Here is a 19,344-nt window from a genome sequence, read left to right as displayed (position 1 = left end):
TTCCTATCTCATCCAGCCTCATCTTCTGCATTCTCCATATGTCACTTTGCCAGACTAACTCTTGAAGCTCCTTTGAGTTGTGCTCTTTTACATTCATGCTTTTGCATTTGCTCTATCTAGAAATCCCTTTCTTTCCTTCTTTACCTGTGTAATCTGTTGTCCTTTAACCCTCAGAACAATTGTCAGCTCTTTATGGACGTCGTTTTCATAAAGCTTCTGGCCACCTCAGTTGAGTATTCTCTTACTATGTTTCTTTAGCACATTAGTGATAACTTATGTCACACTGTGTGGTCATTACTTTTATCTATCTCTTGCCCTAGTTTTTTAAGATCCTCAGTGGTAAGGACCATGTTTTTACTACCTTCATTAAGGCATTTATTAATTTTTAATAAATGGTTTTCTTCAGAGGACACCATGTTTTCCAGATATGCTGTTATCTGAATACATTAAGAACCACTGCTCTGGGTTTCTAAAATTTCTGCCAAGCTTACTGCTAATAGGTTATTTTTTTAAATAATAAATTATTAACAAATTCATCTCTGAAATTCCATTTGTGTTCTCCAAACTTGATTAGATATTGTCTACTTTTGGATGACCTGTTATACACAGATACATACATACAGCCTACACAACTTCCATATGATATCAGTGTTCTAGCTCATATAACCTATGGACAATATAAAAGAAGTTTCCATGATGTTTTAAACATGCATCTCAATACATTTAGGTTGACTTGGTTTTTACCTGCTCATATTTTCATACACAGGGCTCTGCAGTATTTTTTTTCTTTAATAACTAAAGAACACCATTGATTTGTCTGTGCATTATATTCAACAGATATTTTAGTGGGTGCCTGCTGTGTGCCAGATGTTGTTCCAAGCTCTGGAGAAAACAGTAGTGAACAAAACATACCAAAATCCTTACCCCCATGGATCTTATAGTTTAGTAGTGATGGACAGTAAACAAACAAAAGAATTTTATACCATATGGGATGATTATAAATGAGATGGACAAAAATAAAACAGGGAAGGGGAATAGAGAACTCAGGAGAGTTGCAATATTAAAAAGTCTAGTCAGGGAAGCCTTCACTGAGAAAGTGACATTTGAGCACAGACCTAAGGAGGGTGAGGGAGTGAGCTATGTGGATAAATTTGAGGTAGTAGTGACGCAGACATAGCTAACAGCAGCTGGTACAGAGGCCCTGAAACAGAAGTACACCTGGAGTATTCAAGAGACAAGAGAACGCTTTTTTTGTGTGACTATAAAAAAATATGAATAAGGGGATAATCACAGGAACTGAGATCAAAAAGACCATGGAGGAGCTAGATATTATAGGGCTTGTGGATCATTGAAGGAGTTTGAATAACATGGCAGGGCACTGGAGAGTGTTAAGCAAAGGAAAGATATCATTTGAATTATGTTTTGATAGGATTGATCTCCCTTGCCATGTGGAGTGCTGTGTGGAGATTAGACTGAAGGGGGCAAGGAGACCAAGTAAGAAGCTACTGCACTAATTCAGGGGAGACAAGATAATGACTTGGACCTGTTAGTAGCAACGGAGGTTGTAAAAATAGATCACATCTTGGATCTATTTTAAAGATAGTATTCACAAGATTTGCTATAGGGTCGGATATCAAGAGTAAGAGCAAGTCAAGGATAACTCCAGGGATTTGGGCTTACACAAGTAGACTGATGAAGTTGCCTTTTTAAAAATAGACATGGGAGTTCTGGTAATAGTAAAGAAGCTTGTACTAGACTAACTGTCTCATAGATAACAACTAAAAACTTTGGCCAGAATATATAAAACAACTCTCTGAAGAATTCGACCCTTGGAAGATGAGAACTATGCTGGGTGAGATTTATGTTTATTTGGCTTTCCCCCTGAGAGCCTCCCAATCTGTGCAGTATGAGGTGGTAGAATTCAAACAAAAAGTCATAGTTTGCTTTTTTTTTTTGGCCGCACCACATGGCATGTGGGATCCTAGTTCCCCAACCAGGGATCGAACCCATGCCCCCTGCAGTGGAAGCATGGAATCCTGGACCACCAGAGAATTCCCAGAAAGTCATAGTTTTATTGCCTTGAAATGGCAAAGGACAGAGTTCAAGGCTGCCAGAGGAGGCAGAAATTGAGGAGATTAAAAGGAGGAGCCTTCCAATCTGCTTTGAACTCCCCTGAAATCCTTAGCAGACTCGAACTGCTCATGCTAGGGGGAACTTCAGAGAGGCTAGTGAAAAGCAGTAACTGAAAGATTAAAAAAGATGAGAAGAGATCTCAGCTTCTTTCCTCCTCAGAGACAGAGTTTGGAATTTTAGAAGGTGGTGGTTCAGAAGTAAAGACTATGCCCTAGGATTAAGGAGATTTAAATAAACAAAGTATCATATAAACAAAGTATAAAGCCAAGCCTCAGAGTGATCAGCTAATGAGGTAACTTTTTGAGGGAGGATAACTGAATCCAGAGTCTCTACAATGTATTATTCTTAGTGTCCAGTATACAGTGAAATATTAACACGTTTGAGAAGAAACAGGAAAATACAACACTAGTCAAGAGAAAAAGCACTTAACAGACGCAGACCCCTATATGGTCTACATGTTGGAATTAGCAGATATGAACTTTAAAGCTGTTATAAATATTTCAAGGGTTTAATGGAAAAGATAGTCATCATGATTAAAAAGATGGGGAATTCCAGCAAAAGAAAAAAATAGAAACTATAAAAAGGAATCAAATGGAAATCGGAATTGAAAAGTACAACATCATAAATGAAAAGTTTATTGGATGGGCTTAACAATGGTTTGGAGATGTCAGAAGAAAGATTCAGTGGACTTGAAGACAGATTAATGAGAGTTATCCACTCAAAGAACACAGAGAAAAAATATTGGGAAAAATGAACAGAACCTTCAACCTACCGAGTTGTGGGACAGTATCAGGCAGTCTAACATATGCATGATTGGTATCTTAGAAGCAGAGTAGAGAAAGAGGCAGAAAAAAATACTAGAAAAAATAATGGCCTAAAATTTCCCAGATTTGGCGAAAAACATTTTATTACAGATCTAAGATCAGTGAACACCAAGCATAGTAAATACAAAGAAAACTACACTTAGACATATAATAATCAAACCAAAGATAAAGAGAAGAATCTCAAAAGCAGAGGAACAAAAGACAGATTACATACAGGAGAACAATACAAGTGACAGCTAACTTCTTATAAAAAGCAACCAAAGTCAAAAGACAGTGGAATGATGTCTTTCAAGTGCTGAAGGAAAAAGCTCTCTACTTAGAACTCTAGTGAATATTTCCTTCAAAAATGAAAATAATCCTTTAGATAAGTTGTTAAGTAGACTTGCACTGTATGAAATGCTAAAGGAAATTCTTCAGGCTGAAGTGACGTAACACCAGATGGAAACTTAGATCTACAGGAAGGAATGAAGAGCACTGAAAATGGTAAATATGTACATAAATGTAATAATGTCTGTCTTAATTTTTTTAAAACATCTGTTTAATGCAGAATTTATAACATTGAATTACAGCGTTTATAACAAATTTAGATGTAGAATATATGACAGTAGTAGCACAAAGGAAGGGGATGGAGTAAATTATTGCAAGGGTCCTCTATTTTATGTGGAGTGACACAAGAATAATTTTAAGTAGATTGTAATGAGTTAAGGCTGTATAAATCTCTAGAAGAAAACTTTAAAGAAAAAAGTATAATCCATCTCTCCCCTGCACAAAAAATAAATTTGGCAGGAGGGGAAGAACAGAGGAGCAAAAATCGGATGGGACAAATAGAAAACAAATAGCCAAATGATAGGTTAAGCCCAACTATAACAAGTAATTAGAATAAATGTAACATCATATCTAAGATCTGGAGCAAAGGAAGGATTATGCACTTTAATCAGTTCTCTTCAGCATTGTATTGGAGGTTGTAAACAATGTAGTAAGACCCCTTCCCCCCAAAGAAGAAAAGGACATATGGAGTTACATAAAAATTCCTAAGGAATCTTCACAACAACTGTTTGAACTGATAAGTGAATTTAGCAAGATCTTGGGATACATGATTTGTATATACAGATCAGTTGTATTTGTATAAACTGGCATCAAAATATTAGAAGATGGGGCTTCCCTGGTGGCACAGTGGTTGAGAGTCCGCCTGCCGATGCAGGGGACATGGGTTCGTGCCCCGGTCCGGGAAGATCCCACATGCCGTGGAGCGGCTGGGCCCGTGAGCCATGGCCTCTGAGCCTGCGCATCCAGAGCCTGTGCTCCGCAACGGGAGAGGCCACAACAGTGAGAGGCCCGCGTAACGCAAAAAAAAAAAAAAAAAAAAAAAGTTAGAAGATGAAATTTAAAAATAATACCATTTATAGTAGCAGCCCCCCCTTCAAAAACACCCACCTAAAATACTTAGGATCATTTTTTAAAAAATAAGTATAAGACTTTAAAGAAAATTATAAAACATTGCTGAGATAAAATAAAGGAGATGCAAATAAACGGAGACATACATCATGTTTGTGGAGTTTAAGGTTCAATATTTTTCAAGAAGTCACTTCTCAAATTCATCTTGATTTTAACACAATCCCACTCCAAATCCCAAGTTTTTTTGGGTAAAAATTGACAAGTTGATTCTAAAATTGATGTCAATGGGAAAACAAAGGACTTAACGTGGCTGAGCCAATGTTGAAAAAGTAGAACAAAGTTGGAGGACTAAGACTAAGACTACTAATTACTAAGTAATTCAAGTCTGAAATTTTGTCATAAGAGCTAGAGAGATCAGTGAACAGACAAGAGTCCAGAAAGACACACACACATATATATGGTCAATTCAGTTTTGACAAAAGTGTCAAGACAGTTCAGTTGGGAAAGGAAAGTCTTTTCAACAGATGGTGGTGGAACAACTGGATAAACGAGAAAATGAACTTCACCTTACCTCATACTACACACAAAATTTAATTCAAGATAAGAGGATCATAGGCCTCAGTGAAAACATAAGAGAATATCTTTGCAACTGTAGAGTATGCAGGGATTTCTTAGGATATCAAATGCACTAAACATCTTTTTAAGATAAACCGAACTTCATTAAAGTAAGACTTTCCCACTCTTTATATCATCACTCCTTTTTCTTTCTTTTTTGTTATGATAATGGCATAAAATGTGTTGCTTGGCAGTTGAAATTTTTCAAGAGGTTGTTGGGATTTGAGTTTCTTTAAACCATAAGCTAATGTTTTTCACCAAATTTGGGAAATTTTTTACTTCAAATATTTTTTTTCTGTCCATTTTCTCTCCTTCTTAGAACTCCAAATATACTTATTCAGGCATGCTTGATATTGTCTCAGGTCTCTCTGAGACTCAGTTTATTTGTCTTCTTTCCCTTTTATCTTTGTTCTTTAGATTGGATAGTTTCTATTTACGTTCATTGATTTGTTTACCATCTCAAATCTTCTCTTCAGCTCATGTAGTGAATTTGTCATTCCATTTATTGTGCTTTTCAGCTCTAAAATTTCTGTTTGATTCTTTTTATAGTTTCACTTTTCCTGTTTAGAGTCCATATTTGTTCAGTCATTATTAGCATATTTTCCTTGAATTATTTGAACATATTTATAATAGTGGATTTGCTCACTAATAGAATAAATTCAACGTCTAAGTCCACTCAGAGTCAGTTTCATTTGGCTGCTTTCTTTCCCAAGTATGGGTCACACTTTTCCTGTTTCTTTCCACATCTCATTTTTTAGTTAAAAACTGGGCTTTGTAGGTAATACATTATAGTGTGTCTGGATTCTGTTTGTTCTTCTGAAGAACTCAGACTGTAACGTCTGTTCCATGTGTGTGTGTCTGTCGGTCTCTTTTTATCTTTCTCTCTGTCAGTGTATAGCTGCTGTTGTCTTTGCTCAGATTTTTTTTTGTCCCTAATCCTACCTCCCTCCCTAGGGCTCTCACCCTAGGGAGCTTGCTTAGTTCAGTGGTCAGCCAGCGATTTGAACATAGTGCTCAAATACCTGAAGCCAGTAAGTCTTCCACCCTTCATCACCTGAGCTGTTTGTGAATCGGAACACATTCAAAGGCACAGCAAATTCACATGTCTCCCCAGGCTTTCCACTTTTGCCAGACTCTCTGGGATGGCACATACATGCATCTTTAGCAGTTAGCCAAGGATGTGGCAGGTTTATTATCTCAGCCTTTCTATAGCTCTCTTGTTTCCAAAATCTCACCCTTAAACTGAATTTGTAACCTCCAGCCAGTAAAGCTGTGAGTTTTCACTGATCTGGGCAATTTGGAAACACCCTCAGGGAGGAAGACTGTAAACTGCACAGTTCTTATCCTATGCGGTAGCAGTTGTTCGTTGAGTAAACACGTCTCAGATTTTTACTTGCCTTTGGTTATTTTCCAGTGCTCTGAAGTGGTTGTTTTTAATAATTTGCCCAGTTTTATACTTACTTTCTAAGGAATGGAATTACTCAGCTTCCTTACACTACTATCAAAAGATAAATTCACAGTTATTTTGTTTCATCTGTGTTCCTTGGGACCAATATATAGCTGGAATTCTGTTTTTCTTGGGGTGGTAATGGTTTTTTAATGGAGATATAATTCGCATATATAATTCGCATAACCATTCGCATAACCCACTTAAAGTGTACAATCCATTTTTAGTATATTCACAAAGTTGTGCAATCACCACTAGTTGCAGAACATTTTAATCCCCCCAAAAAAGAAAACCTATACCCATTAACAGTCACTGCTCACTCCTCCCTTCCCCCAGCCCCTGGCAAACACAAATCTGCTTTCTGTCTCTATGGATTTGCCTCTTCTGGACATTTCATGTAAATGGACTTAAACAATGTGTATGTAACCTTGTAAGACTGGGTTCTTTCACTTCGCATAATGTTTTCAAAGTTCATCTATGATATGGCGTGAATCAGTACTTTATTCCTTTTATGGCTGAATAATATTTTGTTGTTTGGATATATTCCAAATTTTGTTTATCAGTTCATCAGTTGATGTACATTTAGATTGTATCCATTTTTTTTACTATTAATAAATGCTGCTGTGAACATTCACATATATGTTTTTGTGTGGACATATGTCTTCAGTTCTCTTGGCTATGTACTTAGGAGTGGAATCAGTGAGTCATATGGTAACTAACTTTATGTTTAACTTTTTGAGGAGGTAATGATTTGAACCTAAACTGGATTTTAGTTATTTAATAAGGAAATATAATACACTCACATTTATTGTGATTACTGTAATTGCCACTTTGTTTTATGTTTTTTGTTTATTAGGCTTTTCTGTTTATTGAGGGTTTTTCTCCTGTCTTTTTAATTGGAATTATCAGTCCCACTCATGTTCATTCTGTCCTACCTACTGAGAGAATTTGGGCATCCTATTTCTACCTTTAAATTGTTAACAGACAGGTTTAAACTTACATGTTTACCTTGTTGTCTGCAGTTAATCACAGTCTCTGTTCAAGCTGAGAAAGAACATGAGCATGCTTTCAATTTATTTTTCCCTAATAGCGTCTACCTAATGAAGTCGTCTGAAATTTTAGTACTAGGTTCTCTTCTTTTTTTTTTAACATGTTTATTGGAGTATAATTGCTTTACAATGGTGTGTTAGTTTCTGCTGTATAACAAATTGAATCAGCTATACATATACATGTATCCCCATATCCCCTCCCTCTTGCGTCTCCCTCCCACCCTCCCTATCCCACCCCTCTAGGTGGTCACAAAGCATAGAGCTGATCTCCCTGTGCTGTGTGGCTGCTTCCCACTATTTTACGTTTGGTAGTGTATATATGTCCGTGCCACTCTCTCACTTCGTCCCAGCTTACCCTTCCCCCTTCCTGTGTCCCCAAGTCCATTCTCTATGTCTGTCTTTATTCCTATCCTGCCTGTAGGTTCTTCAGAACCTTTTTTTTTTTTTTTTTAGATTCCATGTAGATGTGTTACCATACAGTATTTGTTTTTCTCTTTCTGACTCACTGCACTGTAGGGTCCAACCACCTCTCTACAAATAACTCAATTTCGTTTCTTTTTCTTCTTTATCCATTCATCTGTCTGTCGATGGACACTTAGGTTGCTTCCATGTCCTGGCTATTGTAAATAGAGCTGCAGTGAACATTGTGGTACATGACTGTTTTCGAATTATGGTTTTCTCAGGGTATGCCCAGTAGTGGGATCGCTGGGTCTTATGGTAGTTCTATTTTTAGTTTTTTAAGGAACCCCTCCATACTGTTCTCCATAGTGGCTGTATCAATTTACATTCCCACCAACAGTGCAAGAGGGTTCCCTTTTCTCCACACCCTCTCCAGCATTTATTGTTGTAGATTTTTTGATGATGGCCATTCTGACCGGTGTGAGGTGACAACCCTCAGAATGGGAGAAAATATTTGCAAACGAAGCAACTGACAAAGGATTAATCTCCAGAATATACAAGCAGCTCATGCAGCTCAACATCAAAAAAACAACCCAATCCAAAAATGGGCAGAAGACCCAAACAGACATTTCTCCAGAGAAGATATACAGATTGCCAACAAACACATGAAAGGATGCTCAACATCACTAATCATTAGAGGTTCTCTTGTTTCTTTTACCTTTTTATGTTTTGATTTTTCTAACTATGCTTATCAATTTTTCTGATTTCTTTGCCCAGCACCATTTTTTATATAATGTACTTGTCTTTTTCCTGAATTCTTACTTATTTTGCAAGAGTATGTCCTCAAGGAATTATCTCAGATAGGCATTAGGGCTGATAAATTTTCTGAGTCCTTGCAATAAAAAAAAAAAGTCTGTTTTACCCTTACACTTGAATAAGTTAGATCGGATTTAAAATCATTTCCCACAGAACTTTTAAGATACTTCTCCATGGTTTGCTAGTTTCCTTTGTTGCTAGTGAGAATTTTGATGTCATTCTGATTCTTAGCCTTGATTCTTCTCCCTAGAAACTCTTAGGACTTTTCTTTAATCTTCAGGCTCTAATATTTTACTGCCCAGTGTCTTAAGTATTACCTTTCTTCCATCCTGCTCAGCACTTGATGGATCCTTTCAATCTGAAGATTTATACCTTTATCTCTGGGACATTTTCATTGGTAATTTTACTCTGAACACTTTCTAGTTTGTTTCTGGAATGCTTATTAGACAGATATCAAAACTTCTAAATTCATCCATCATGGCTCTTAACATTTTTACTGTCTGTTTCTTTGTCCTTTTGTACTTTAGAAAGTCCTCAGTAAAATCTTTCATTTTACTAATTCACCTTGCAATTCATTCCAATTAACATTATCAACTGAAATTAACTCTAATAACATCATATGTGCCTGGAGCAGTGCACTTTCTCTACATATGCTGTATTGTCCAGAAATGAACAAATACAGCAATTCTAGGATATGGGCATGCTTTTGTGTATTCAACAAATCTAAAGATAGAAACTTCCTGCAAAATTTTTAAATTCTCTGGAATCTCTGTGGTGCCCCATGTAGATTAGTACCGAAAGACATGTCTCCTTTCTTCCTCATTTATTATACCCCTGATTTCCTCAGATGTTATTCTCTTTGTTGTATGTGTGCCTCCTCCAGAGTGCTGATTTTCCTCATCTGTTTGGTGATTTTTTTGGCGATTTGCTCATCTTTGTGTTACAGTCCATTCACCTGCTTGAGTGTTCAGTAGCTTACCGCCAGTGATTTCGAGGGAGGGACAGGACGAGCTGCTGAGGGGCAAGGGTGCTCGTGCTTGTCTTCTGGCGTGGATGCTTTCAACAGCTTGTGGCAGCCCTGCTTTACAGCCCAGTACGCATCCTTACTGCTTTAGCCTGGGGCTGTGCCTCTGTTGACTGCTGCTTAGCACAAGGTGGCGGGGCGAGGGGGGGCGGTGAGGACCTAATTGACCCAGCTGTTCCAGATGCAGCGTACCAATCAGTGATATGACTGTCATCACACATGTCTGAGTGTGTTCCCCCTCGCCCCGCCAACTGTCTATGTCCATTGACTCTGGCTTGAAGCTTTTCTAAACCAGCCCTCCTTTTACAGATGTCTTTTCCTACGTGTGGTTTGGGCTGTGGCTTCTTCCAGTTTACTCCCTTCCCATCTCCCCACACCTCCTCATAAATTTGATCTTGTAGCTAGCTCCCAGGAGACTGCTGATAGTCTTTTCTTATTTTCCCATGTATATGTAATTTGTATTTGTTGAATTTAAATGTCGTTTCCGCAGAAAAGTTTTCCCTACCTGCCCAATTTAAAGTAACTTCCCAACTACTTTCTATCATATCGCCTTGGGTTGTTGTCATTATAGCATTCATCTCTACCTAATATTTGTGTTTCGTCAGTCTTTCCAGACCTAAATGCAAACTTCATTAGGGGCCTTATGCGTTCTGTTTACTCCTGTATCCCAAGTGGTTACAGGACAGTGTCTGGTATATAGTAAACATTCAGTGTATGATAGTTGAATTAAGTGACTTTATCTTTAAAAATTGTATATCACATCTTCTTGAATTACACGAATTTTAGATTTTACATCAGGAACCAGGCTTAGCAAATACTCTGTTAACCTCTCTGTTGAAGAAAGAAAACCTTTATTAATCAAATTAGTGTCTTTGACCAAAAAGCTGTACATTAATCCATGGAAAATATAAAGGTCTTAGCCTCCAGCACTTCAACCTACATGTCATTAAAGCAAAGTTTGGTGGAAGAGGAAGCAAAGCTTTGATTCTCTAAGAAAAACATTACAAAATGACCAGAAAAAGTCATAATTAATTATATTTGCTTATAGTTTCTTATAGTTTCTATGACTATATGAATGTAGTTTATTCTCAAGTAAATTGTTAAGTTGAAATGCTTCGTATCCTCATGCCACCTTATTATGAAGCTCTTTTAGAAAACTCAAATTTCCAAATTTTTTTTAAAAAATATTTATTTATTATTTTTGGCTGTGTTGGGTCTTAGTTGCAGCACACAGGATCTCCAGTTGTGGCATGCAGGCTCAGTAGTTGTGGCGCTCGGGCTTAGTTGCCCCGTGGCATGTGGGATCATAGTTCCCCGACTAGGGATCGAACCCACATCCCCTGCATTGGAAGGTGGATTCTTAACCACAGGACCACCAGGGAAGTCCCCAAATTCTTAAATTAGGTTAATGATTCACTCTACCAAATAAAATTTTACTTTTATTTCCTGTATCTCTTAGAGTAAATTTGGTAGCTCTAGTCAGCTGACCAGCCATTATGTGATAGTAATGAACAATTTTTCAATTTCAAATCATTGTTTTGAGGGTTAATTCCTTAATTAAATATTTGATTGGAAAAGCAGAAAAATCCACTTAGATACAGATTCATTGTTTATTTAATAACTCCATGAAAGAAAATTCCATGTCTCCACAAGTTTTCAGTAGACCTTTATTGCTAAGTATATTTTCAGTCCCCACATAATTAATGTTACAAATATAATAACATTTTTATTTTCTACATGGAGATCAGATTTATTCCCTCATTTTTCCTTGAAAATGTTTTAATTTTATTTTTAAAAAAATAAAGAGGGAGTCACCTTATAGAAAACAATCAAAATTCATTTGTTCCATAAAACAAAGGATTCTTATATATGCACCATTTGGAAATCTGTAAGTTTCTTATACACCTACCATCAAGAGAATGATCTTAAATCTTATGGAGTTAACCTCTCACCTCTATAATTCTGATGGAAATTATTTTAATTTTATCCTACTTCTTTTATAATTTAGGCAAAGATGCAATTTACACGATTCCAGTGAAAAACATTCTTGCTGTGGAAAAACTGGAAGAGAGCTCTTTCAACAAGAAAAATGTAAGTTACATAATTTAAAGCTTTTTAAACTGCATATATTACTTAGCTGGAAATTTAAAAAGGTTTATTTTAGTATTTGTTATTAATCATTAATATCTTATAATTGGTGGCTAGAAATCTGTCTTAAAATTGTCCATTATTGTTGATGCTTTATATAGTCTGCCTCCCCTGTTAAGTTAAAGGTACTTTTCTCAATATTTGTATATTCTCAAACTTCTCAGCTTGACATTCAAGGCTTTAAGAATATAGTCGCAACCAGTCTGTGCAACCTTATCTTCTGCTACCCTTCAGTACATACCAATACACTCAAGTCAACCAAGATGATTTCCTTTTTTCTGTTTTCCCACTGCTTTGTCTTTACTCATACTTTTTTCCTCCATCTGAAATTCTGTCCCTTTATTCCTGATTATATGATAGTTCCTTCCTTTGGATTTGTGTGATTTCTAAAAATTATACTCTGTTGTACCGTTTAGTACCATGTGACTCAGTCCCAGGGACTAATTTGCTTGAAACATAATAGTTTATACGATACCTGAGCAGCAGTTACCTAGCCAAGCAAACTAGATTTCTCTTATGTACCTTTTTGTGTTTTGTACTGTTTGGTTTTTAGACCCTGTCACTAACTTTTTGTCTTAATTGCCTATGAAGATGTTCCAAGTGATACACACAGAGAAACCACTCTATGTCCAGGCAAATAACTGTGTGGAAGCTAATGAATGGATAGATGTACTCTGCAGGGTGAGCCGATGCAATCAGAACAGGCTCAGCTCTTATCATCCCTCTGCATATCTAAACGGAAACTGGCTCTGCTGTCTAGAGACCAGTGAAAACGCTCTGGGCTGCAAGCCATGTACTGCGTAAGTTTCTTTTTGATTAAAGAAGCAATGTTTTAAATGTGTTACATTCATACAATGGAATATTATTCAGCCATAAAATGGATTGAAGTCGTGATACATGCACAGATGAACCTGGAAAAGATGCTGAGTGAAAGAAGCCAGACACAAAGGCCATATGATAACATTTACATAAAGTATCCAGAATAGGTAAATTTATAGAGACAGAAAGTAGATTAGTGGTTGTGAGGGGCCAGTGGGAGGGAGGAATGGGGAGTACTAATGAATACAGGTTTCTTCTGGGGGCGATGAAAATGTTCTCAACTAAATCATGGTTGCACAGGTCAAATATAAAAAAGGGCAATGTTTAAATAGATGTGCAAACTTGGGCAAGATACCGAGGAAGAAGGGCTTAGCCCTGTAGACTTAAAGAGTAATGAGATGAAGCATAGGTAATGAAAGTGATTTCACTTTAAAATTCCCTTCCTTTTGATTCGTCACATAATGACCAAACCTCTCTTGGCCCCATTTTATTTAATTATCAAATTAGATTAGATTCCTAAGGTTCCTTCTGCAAAATTCTGTGGTTCTATTTTCAGTCTCAAACCATCAAAAGCATGTTAACAAAGTGATATTTTTCCAATGTCTTTGATTTCATTTTTACCATAGAGGTGTCCCTGCAGACATCCAAATAGATATTGATGAAGACAGAGAAACAGAAAGAATTTATTCCCTTTTTACCCTCAGTTTACTTAAGCTGCAGAAAATGGAAGGTAACTATACAATTAAAATACTTTTATATAACCATGATCCTTCATTACCAATGCCTGAAGTGTTGCTTTGGCATTTTCTTAAAGTCAAAGATACCTCATAGATTTAACAAAATGTTACTTATACGAAAGTTGACAAACTCCCAAGGGGAGCCTTTTTCATAATATTCATCAAGTAAAAATACTGTTTTTGAATAAATGTGATTATCATAATTAATAAAATATATGTATTTTGGTTATCTATGCATTTCCAGGGGAGATCTTCCCAGCTTGAGCCCCTTGAAAAGTTTTTTTTCTTTTTTAATAAATTATTGTATTTATTTTTACTTTTGGCTGCATTGTGTCTTTGTTGCTGTGCACAGGCTTTCTCTAGTTGTGGTGAGTGGGGGCTACTCTTGGTTGTGGTGTGCGGGCTTCTCATTGCAGTGGCTTCTCTTGTTGCGGAGCACGGGCTCTAGGCACACGGGCTTCAATAGTTGTGGCTCGCGGGCTCAGTAGTTGTGGCTCGCAGGCTCTAGAGCACAGGCTCAGTAGTTGTGGCGCACGGGCTTAGTTGCTCTGCGGCATGTGGGATCTTACCGGACCAGGGCTCGAACCCATGTACCCTGCATTGGCAGGCGGATTCTTAACCACTGCGCCACCAAGGAAGCCCGAAAAGTTCTTATTTATACTGTCAATACAAATTACATTTAATGAATTTAGTTGTCTGATCAGAGATTTTATTGCTTCTTGTAGAGGCTTGTGGAACTATAGCAGTCTATCAAGGACCACAGAAAGAGCCTGATGACTATTCTAAATTTGTAATCGAGGATTCTGTTACAACCTTTAAGACAATTCAACAAATAAAAAGCGTCGTAGAGAAGCTAGATGAACCTCATGAAAAGTATAGGAAGAAAAGATCAAGTAGTGCAAAATATGGGAGCAAGTAAGTATTTTTTTTAAAATACTTTCATTGCCTCTGCTACCCTGTACTCACACCTGAAGTGCAGGCCTCCTGCTTACCTTCGTCTTTCAAAACCGGCTCAGAACCTTTCTCTTGTGCAAGAATCTCCCTGGCCACTCATACAGGAATCTTTGTCTTTTTCAATTCTGGTATCATTTCATTATATTGGTGCAGTACTTTGTCATCACTTTTTAATGTTATATTTCAATGTAATCTTTGAACTGGATACTTAGTAGTTTTCTGTTTTTGTTTTGTTTTGCTGATCCTCTTCCTTATCTCTTACAGTACCTTTATACACACTAAGTACTAGAAAAAAAGAATCAGCTTTGTAGTGCTGGAAGTAGCTTGTAGTTGATGCTTTGGATCCATCTCAGATGCAGATGGACACTGGTGGAAACAGCAGCAAGAGTTAATATTTATTAAGGAGCTTACTCCTTACCCCTGGGCACTGTACCTAGTACTTTACGTTGCATCAGTTAGATAGTTTTTAGCAGCAAGTAACAGAAAATCCCAATTGAAGTGGCTTAAATAATAGGAAATTTTTTAACCTTACAAATTAAGTCCCGATTTCTACAGTTGGTTAGCTCAGCTCAACAGTGTCATCAAGGACAATCCAGCACCTCAGCCATCTTCAACAAGATGATTTCTGTCTTCCTCAAACTTGTCCCCTCATGGTCACAGCTGGGCTGCAATAGTTCAGAGCCCCACATTTTTAATAATAGCAGCCAGGGGCAGACAAAGCTATTTCCTCCTCAAGAGGAAGGAAACCTTGTCCAAAGTTACCCCTAGCTTCCCCTGAAACACAGGGCTGCCCAGTACTAGCGCTAGAGTCAGGTTTCGATTTGCACAGAGGTAGATAGGGAGAGATGGTTCTTGGACCAGCAACTAAGTGTTTGCCACAATGCACACTCTCTCATTGATCCTCACATCAGCCCAACAGCGTTATATTCCCATTTCACAGCTAGAGAAACCGAGGCGCAGGGAAGCTAAGCACAAGGTCATACAGCTGATTAAGGAGGGGCTTTCAATCTTGGCCCCGCCATTTTTACTTTTTTTTTTTACCTGTGTGGATTGATAATTATATATGTTTTATAAACAATAAAAATCAGTTTGACAGGTATAAATATTTGTGTTCTCCCTAGATAGAAGGCTTAGTACATTAGGAAGATTAGTGTAAGCATCCTAATACTGTCTTTTCTACGTTAGTAGAAAGCATCCTAATACTGTCTTTTCTACGTTAGTAGAAATACTTTGTTCTCTTCTAACAGTAGTAATCCAGTTTTCTTGGAGCCCCGGAAGGTTTCCATATGAGGTCCTAGTCAATGCTTGACCACCCTTCTTAAATAGTATTCTCCCCCTGTAGCCACACACACTCCTCCTGTACCCACACCCCCTTTCCCAGCTGTATTTTCCTCTGTTAAAAAATTCCAATCTTTCTTGTACTAAATATTTTATTTGTTCATCTTATTTCCTCTATTTTTCTCTAGGGAAAATCCAATTATTGGGAAAACATTTTAGAGTTTGACCAATTGACTCAGAAGAACTGGAAAATATTATTTTTGTTGGAGTTTTTCAATTCATCATATATTTTGTTCATAGTATTTAAGAATGAACATTGGCTTTACTGTCACCTGCATTCACCTTGTATTTAATATTTAATAATTGAAATTAACTGTTTGGGAATCCTGGTATTGATGTGTTCCTAGAGAATTTAAAACCCAAGATTCCCTTCATATCTTACGTGTCAAAAGCCATGTTTCTGCAACTTCTTTTTAATAGAAAGAATCTTCCTAAAGAAGCTTTGTAACAAAAGGAGAACTCCTCCATAGCAAGAAACCATTTCTTCTTCTAACACTCTGTGTTCTGTGGACTTTTCACAACCATTAGTGCCTGCTCTATACTGCCAACATTGTGTTTTACTGGAATATTTCAATCCATGACTATTCAGAGCTTTCCATTTAGTTCATCTAGACCCTCCCTCTTCAAAAAAAAAAAAAAATGATCTCCTTTGGTCCATTGGTCATTACAGATTACATTTGGAACAGCGACAGAAATGTTAGAAAACTGCCAGAGTATCCTGGAAAGCTGGTAGATCTTTTGTCTATTTAGAGATGATGCAAACAGAACTCAGATAGGAGAAATCAGGGAACATGAACTGTTGTCTGCATCTTGTTTACATTTGGGATGAGTGACGGCAGATGAAATAAAATGAGACCACTAAATTTTTTTCATTGTTTAAACATCAGGTACTCATTTTCTTGATTTGAGAGTTCAGGTTAATGTGACTTCTAAGGACTTCACTTTTGAAAAAGAAGAGAAAGTAAACAATGGGAAAAGGTGGTGGTAAACTCACTCGACTTCACTCATTACTCCATTATTATAAGGGCCACCACCATAGGACGCCCTCCTCCCAGCGTGAGGCTGAGATCTAACTCAAGAACAGTCACTCGGCGCACTTTACTCATCTGGGCCACCCCAGATTATACTTTAGATACTCCGTGGTATCTAATCTTTATGATCAGTTGAATGATCAGTGTTTAAGTCTAGAAATAGTGCTTTCCTGAAAATGTTTATATTTCACTGCTGTTTTCTTATTGCCTGCTAGCCAAATGGAATTTGGGCAAGCAACTGTTTGAATCCTATTTTTCCCTCATTTACTTTTATCCTGAAAATCATAACTGTAAATAAGCAATCGAAGCAAGTTGCCACCTTGAAGTTAAGAGGTATGCACTTTGCTTCATCAGTATTAAAAACCATGGTACTCTTATTTTGTCTTTTTAAATTCAAAACATTTTCTAAATGTGGTACTTTGAACCTTGGAGTATTTTACATGTTTCTGTTTAAAACTGTGACTACTTATTAATGTAAATCTAGCTAGTAGTGCTTTTTTTGTTTCCCTGAGCATAAGCTATATTTCAAGATACACTTTGCCAATTATGTTATTGGTAATTGTTTTTAAATTATAATGTTACTAGGTAATTATTTTTAAAGACCATTCACACACAGTCATCAAAGTTGTTCCATAAATGATTGTAATGGAGCAATGTCTCTAATGTACAAGTCTCTAAAGGACTTGTAAAAATCAGTTGGTTTTATTTAAGAATCAGTCCTAGTCTGCATTATGGTAGGTCATTGCTGGCCCATTTTAAAGACAGGTTTGAAAAGTCTTTTAAATTTTATGAGCTAGTAGATTCCATAAACTACATTGATTCATCATTGTGAAAGAATTTTACCATTTAATAAATTTCTCACTTTTGAATTTCATTCAGATTGAAATTTCATTTTAAGGGTCTCTGAATGTCTGCCTGGAAAGGCCATGTGAGCATTGCCAGGTACCACTCATTACTCTCTAGTGGCTTCTTTAATTATATTCTTCTAATATTTCTAATGTCAGGCCCTCCGTTATGACGGTTTTTAAAGATCACAGCATTCTCAAAGGGACCAAGGCTGTGTGAATACGTAACTCAGAATTTGAAGAGTTCAGTTACTAGTTATTTTCTTCACATGACACTTTTTAAACAGCCAGTTTGACTGGAATTAACCACCTTGGCATAGCCTAAAAACAAGTAATATGACATGAAATTTTCTTTGAAAGTCTTCTGAAATAAGAGACCATGTCAGTGGGACCCCAAAATAACCAAGGTACTTACTTGCTCCCAAGGGCCTCCTCATTCCTCTGCTGTTACTTATGAGTACTTTGATTTTTACTACCTGATCTGCTTTCTCTGCCTTTTCTAAACTTGAAAAAAATACATGGCAGCTCACTTTACCCTAAAACCCTGAAAACCCCAAGAAGGAAAGAAAAGGATGATATGGAGAAACTCTTGCCATAAATGCCAATTCTGGTTCTTAGTTTATCCATTTCTATCATTTAAAATTATGCTGGTATGTTGCTTGTTTTGTTGTTGTTATCGTTTGTTTTGTTCTTTATTTAGCTTTGTTTTTTTAATATTCATTTAATATGATAATGGGCAATAGCAACATTTTTTTACTCCCAGGAATATAATTTATCAAATTGAACTATTTTCTTTGCCAAAGAAAAATATGTTTATCACGGGTAGTGGTTAAGTGTCAAAACAAGGCTTTCCTTATTGTACAAAAAAAGATGACGAATGATGTGGCTTTTGTTTTTGTTTCTGAAGCCTAATTTCATTCATTTATCAGAAAGGCTCATTCATGCCAGGTTTTAGAAGACAGATTTTTTTTGTTTTTTTTGTTTTTTTAAGTAAAAGCACCTTTAATTTGTTCTAATGGTACATCCTGTAAAGACAAAATGCTACAAAGCCTTTTAGGTGTCCTTACAGTATGTGAAAAATACAGGACTCATTCTACAGTTAAATTGCCAGTCTTGATATTATCTGCTTCCATTTTTATTAACTTTTGGAAATTAATGTTGCTAGTAAATATTGGTTTTTTACAGTGTCCAGTTTGAAAATATAAGTTATCAAAACTTAATGTAGTGAATTTGTGTAACCATGTTGTATTGTTGAGAATGTATTTTTATTTAAATTTTATTTTCTTATCAAAAGTATTATAAAACTTAAGAACTTTTGTAGCTGTCGCTTGAAAATAACTCAAATAAATTACAAGAAGCCTGTCCACTCTTTGTGTGACCTTACTTTCTCACTGATGTAAGAATTTCTTCTCATTTAAAATTATTGTACCTCACCTATTAGGAAGGGAATAGCAGAAGTGAGGAGTCCTCAGTAACAAAGAACAAACCATCTGGAAAGGGTGCAGTAGTCTTCTGCATTTATCTAGACTGATTTTTGATGGACTGAGGTCCTTATTTATTCATTCAGCAGAATTGTTTTGAAGACCTACGGTGTGCAGGTGCTGTGAAGGGTCCCATCATTGCCGAGAGCCATGCACTTCTGTTGTGTGGGAATATATTCCCCTCTTTTCTGAGTAAATAGTCTAGAACTGACTTGCACCCCCAACGAGAGAAGCCAGAATCTTCCCCATTAGTGCCTCAGCAGCCTCTTAGTATCCTCAAATAAACCTC

General features: G+C 36.7%; 1 protein-coding gene across 4 annotated transcripts in view; it reads left to right on the top strand.

The window, feature by feature from the left end:
* Positions 1 to 18,936, top strand: part of RASA2 (RAS p21 protein activator 2) — a 116,025-nt gene extending 97,089 nt beyond the window's left edge. For 2 of the 4 annotated variants that reach the window (XM_060149718.1, XM_060149717.1), the window contains exons 20-24: positions 11,711 to 11,793; positions 12,442 to 12,650; positions 13,296 to 13,399; positions 14,132 to 14,321; positions 15,827 to 18,936. In XM_060149718.1, coding sequence (XP_060005701.1) covers positions 11,711 to 11,793; positions 12,442 to 12,650; positions 13,296 to 13,399; positions 14,132 to 14,321; positions 15,827 to 15,857 — 617 coding nt within the window. In that variant the 3' untranslated portion in view covers positions 15,858 to 18,936. Of the gene's footprint in view, positions 1 to 11,710; positions 11,794 to 12,441; positions 12,651 to 13,295; positions 13,400 to 14,131; positions 14,322 to 14,624; positions 15,545 to 15,583; positions 15,778 to 15,826 lie in introns of those variants that run through there. The other 2 variants (XR_009540650.1, XM_060149719.1) reach the window with 2 other exon arrangements.
* The last annotated feature ends 408 nt before the right edge of the window (positions 18,937 to 19,344 follow it).

Source organism: Lagenorhynchus albirostris, chromosome 5 (genome assembly GCF_949774975.1).
Source record: "Lagenorhynchus albirostris chromosome 5, mLagAlb1.1, whole genome shotgun sequence".
Lineage (NCBI taxonomy): Eukaryota > Metazoa > Chordata > Mammalia > Artiodactyla > Delphinidae > Lagenorhynchus > Lagenorhynchus albirostris.
Note: the sequence above shows the minus strand (reverse complement) of the source record. Positions and strands in the feature narration are given on the sequence as shown.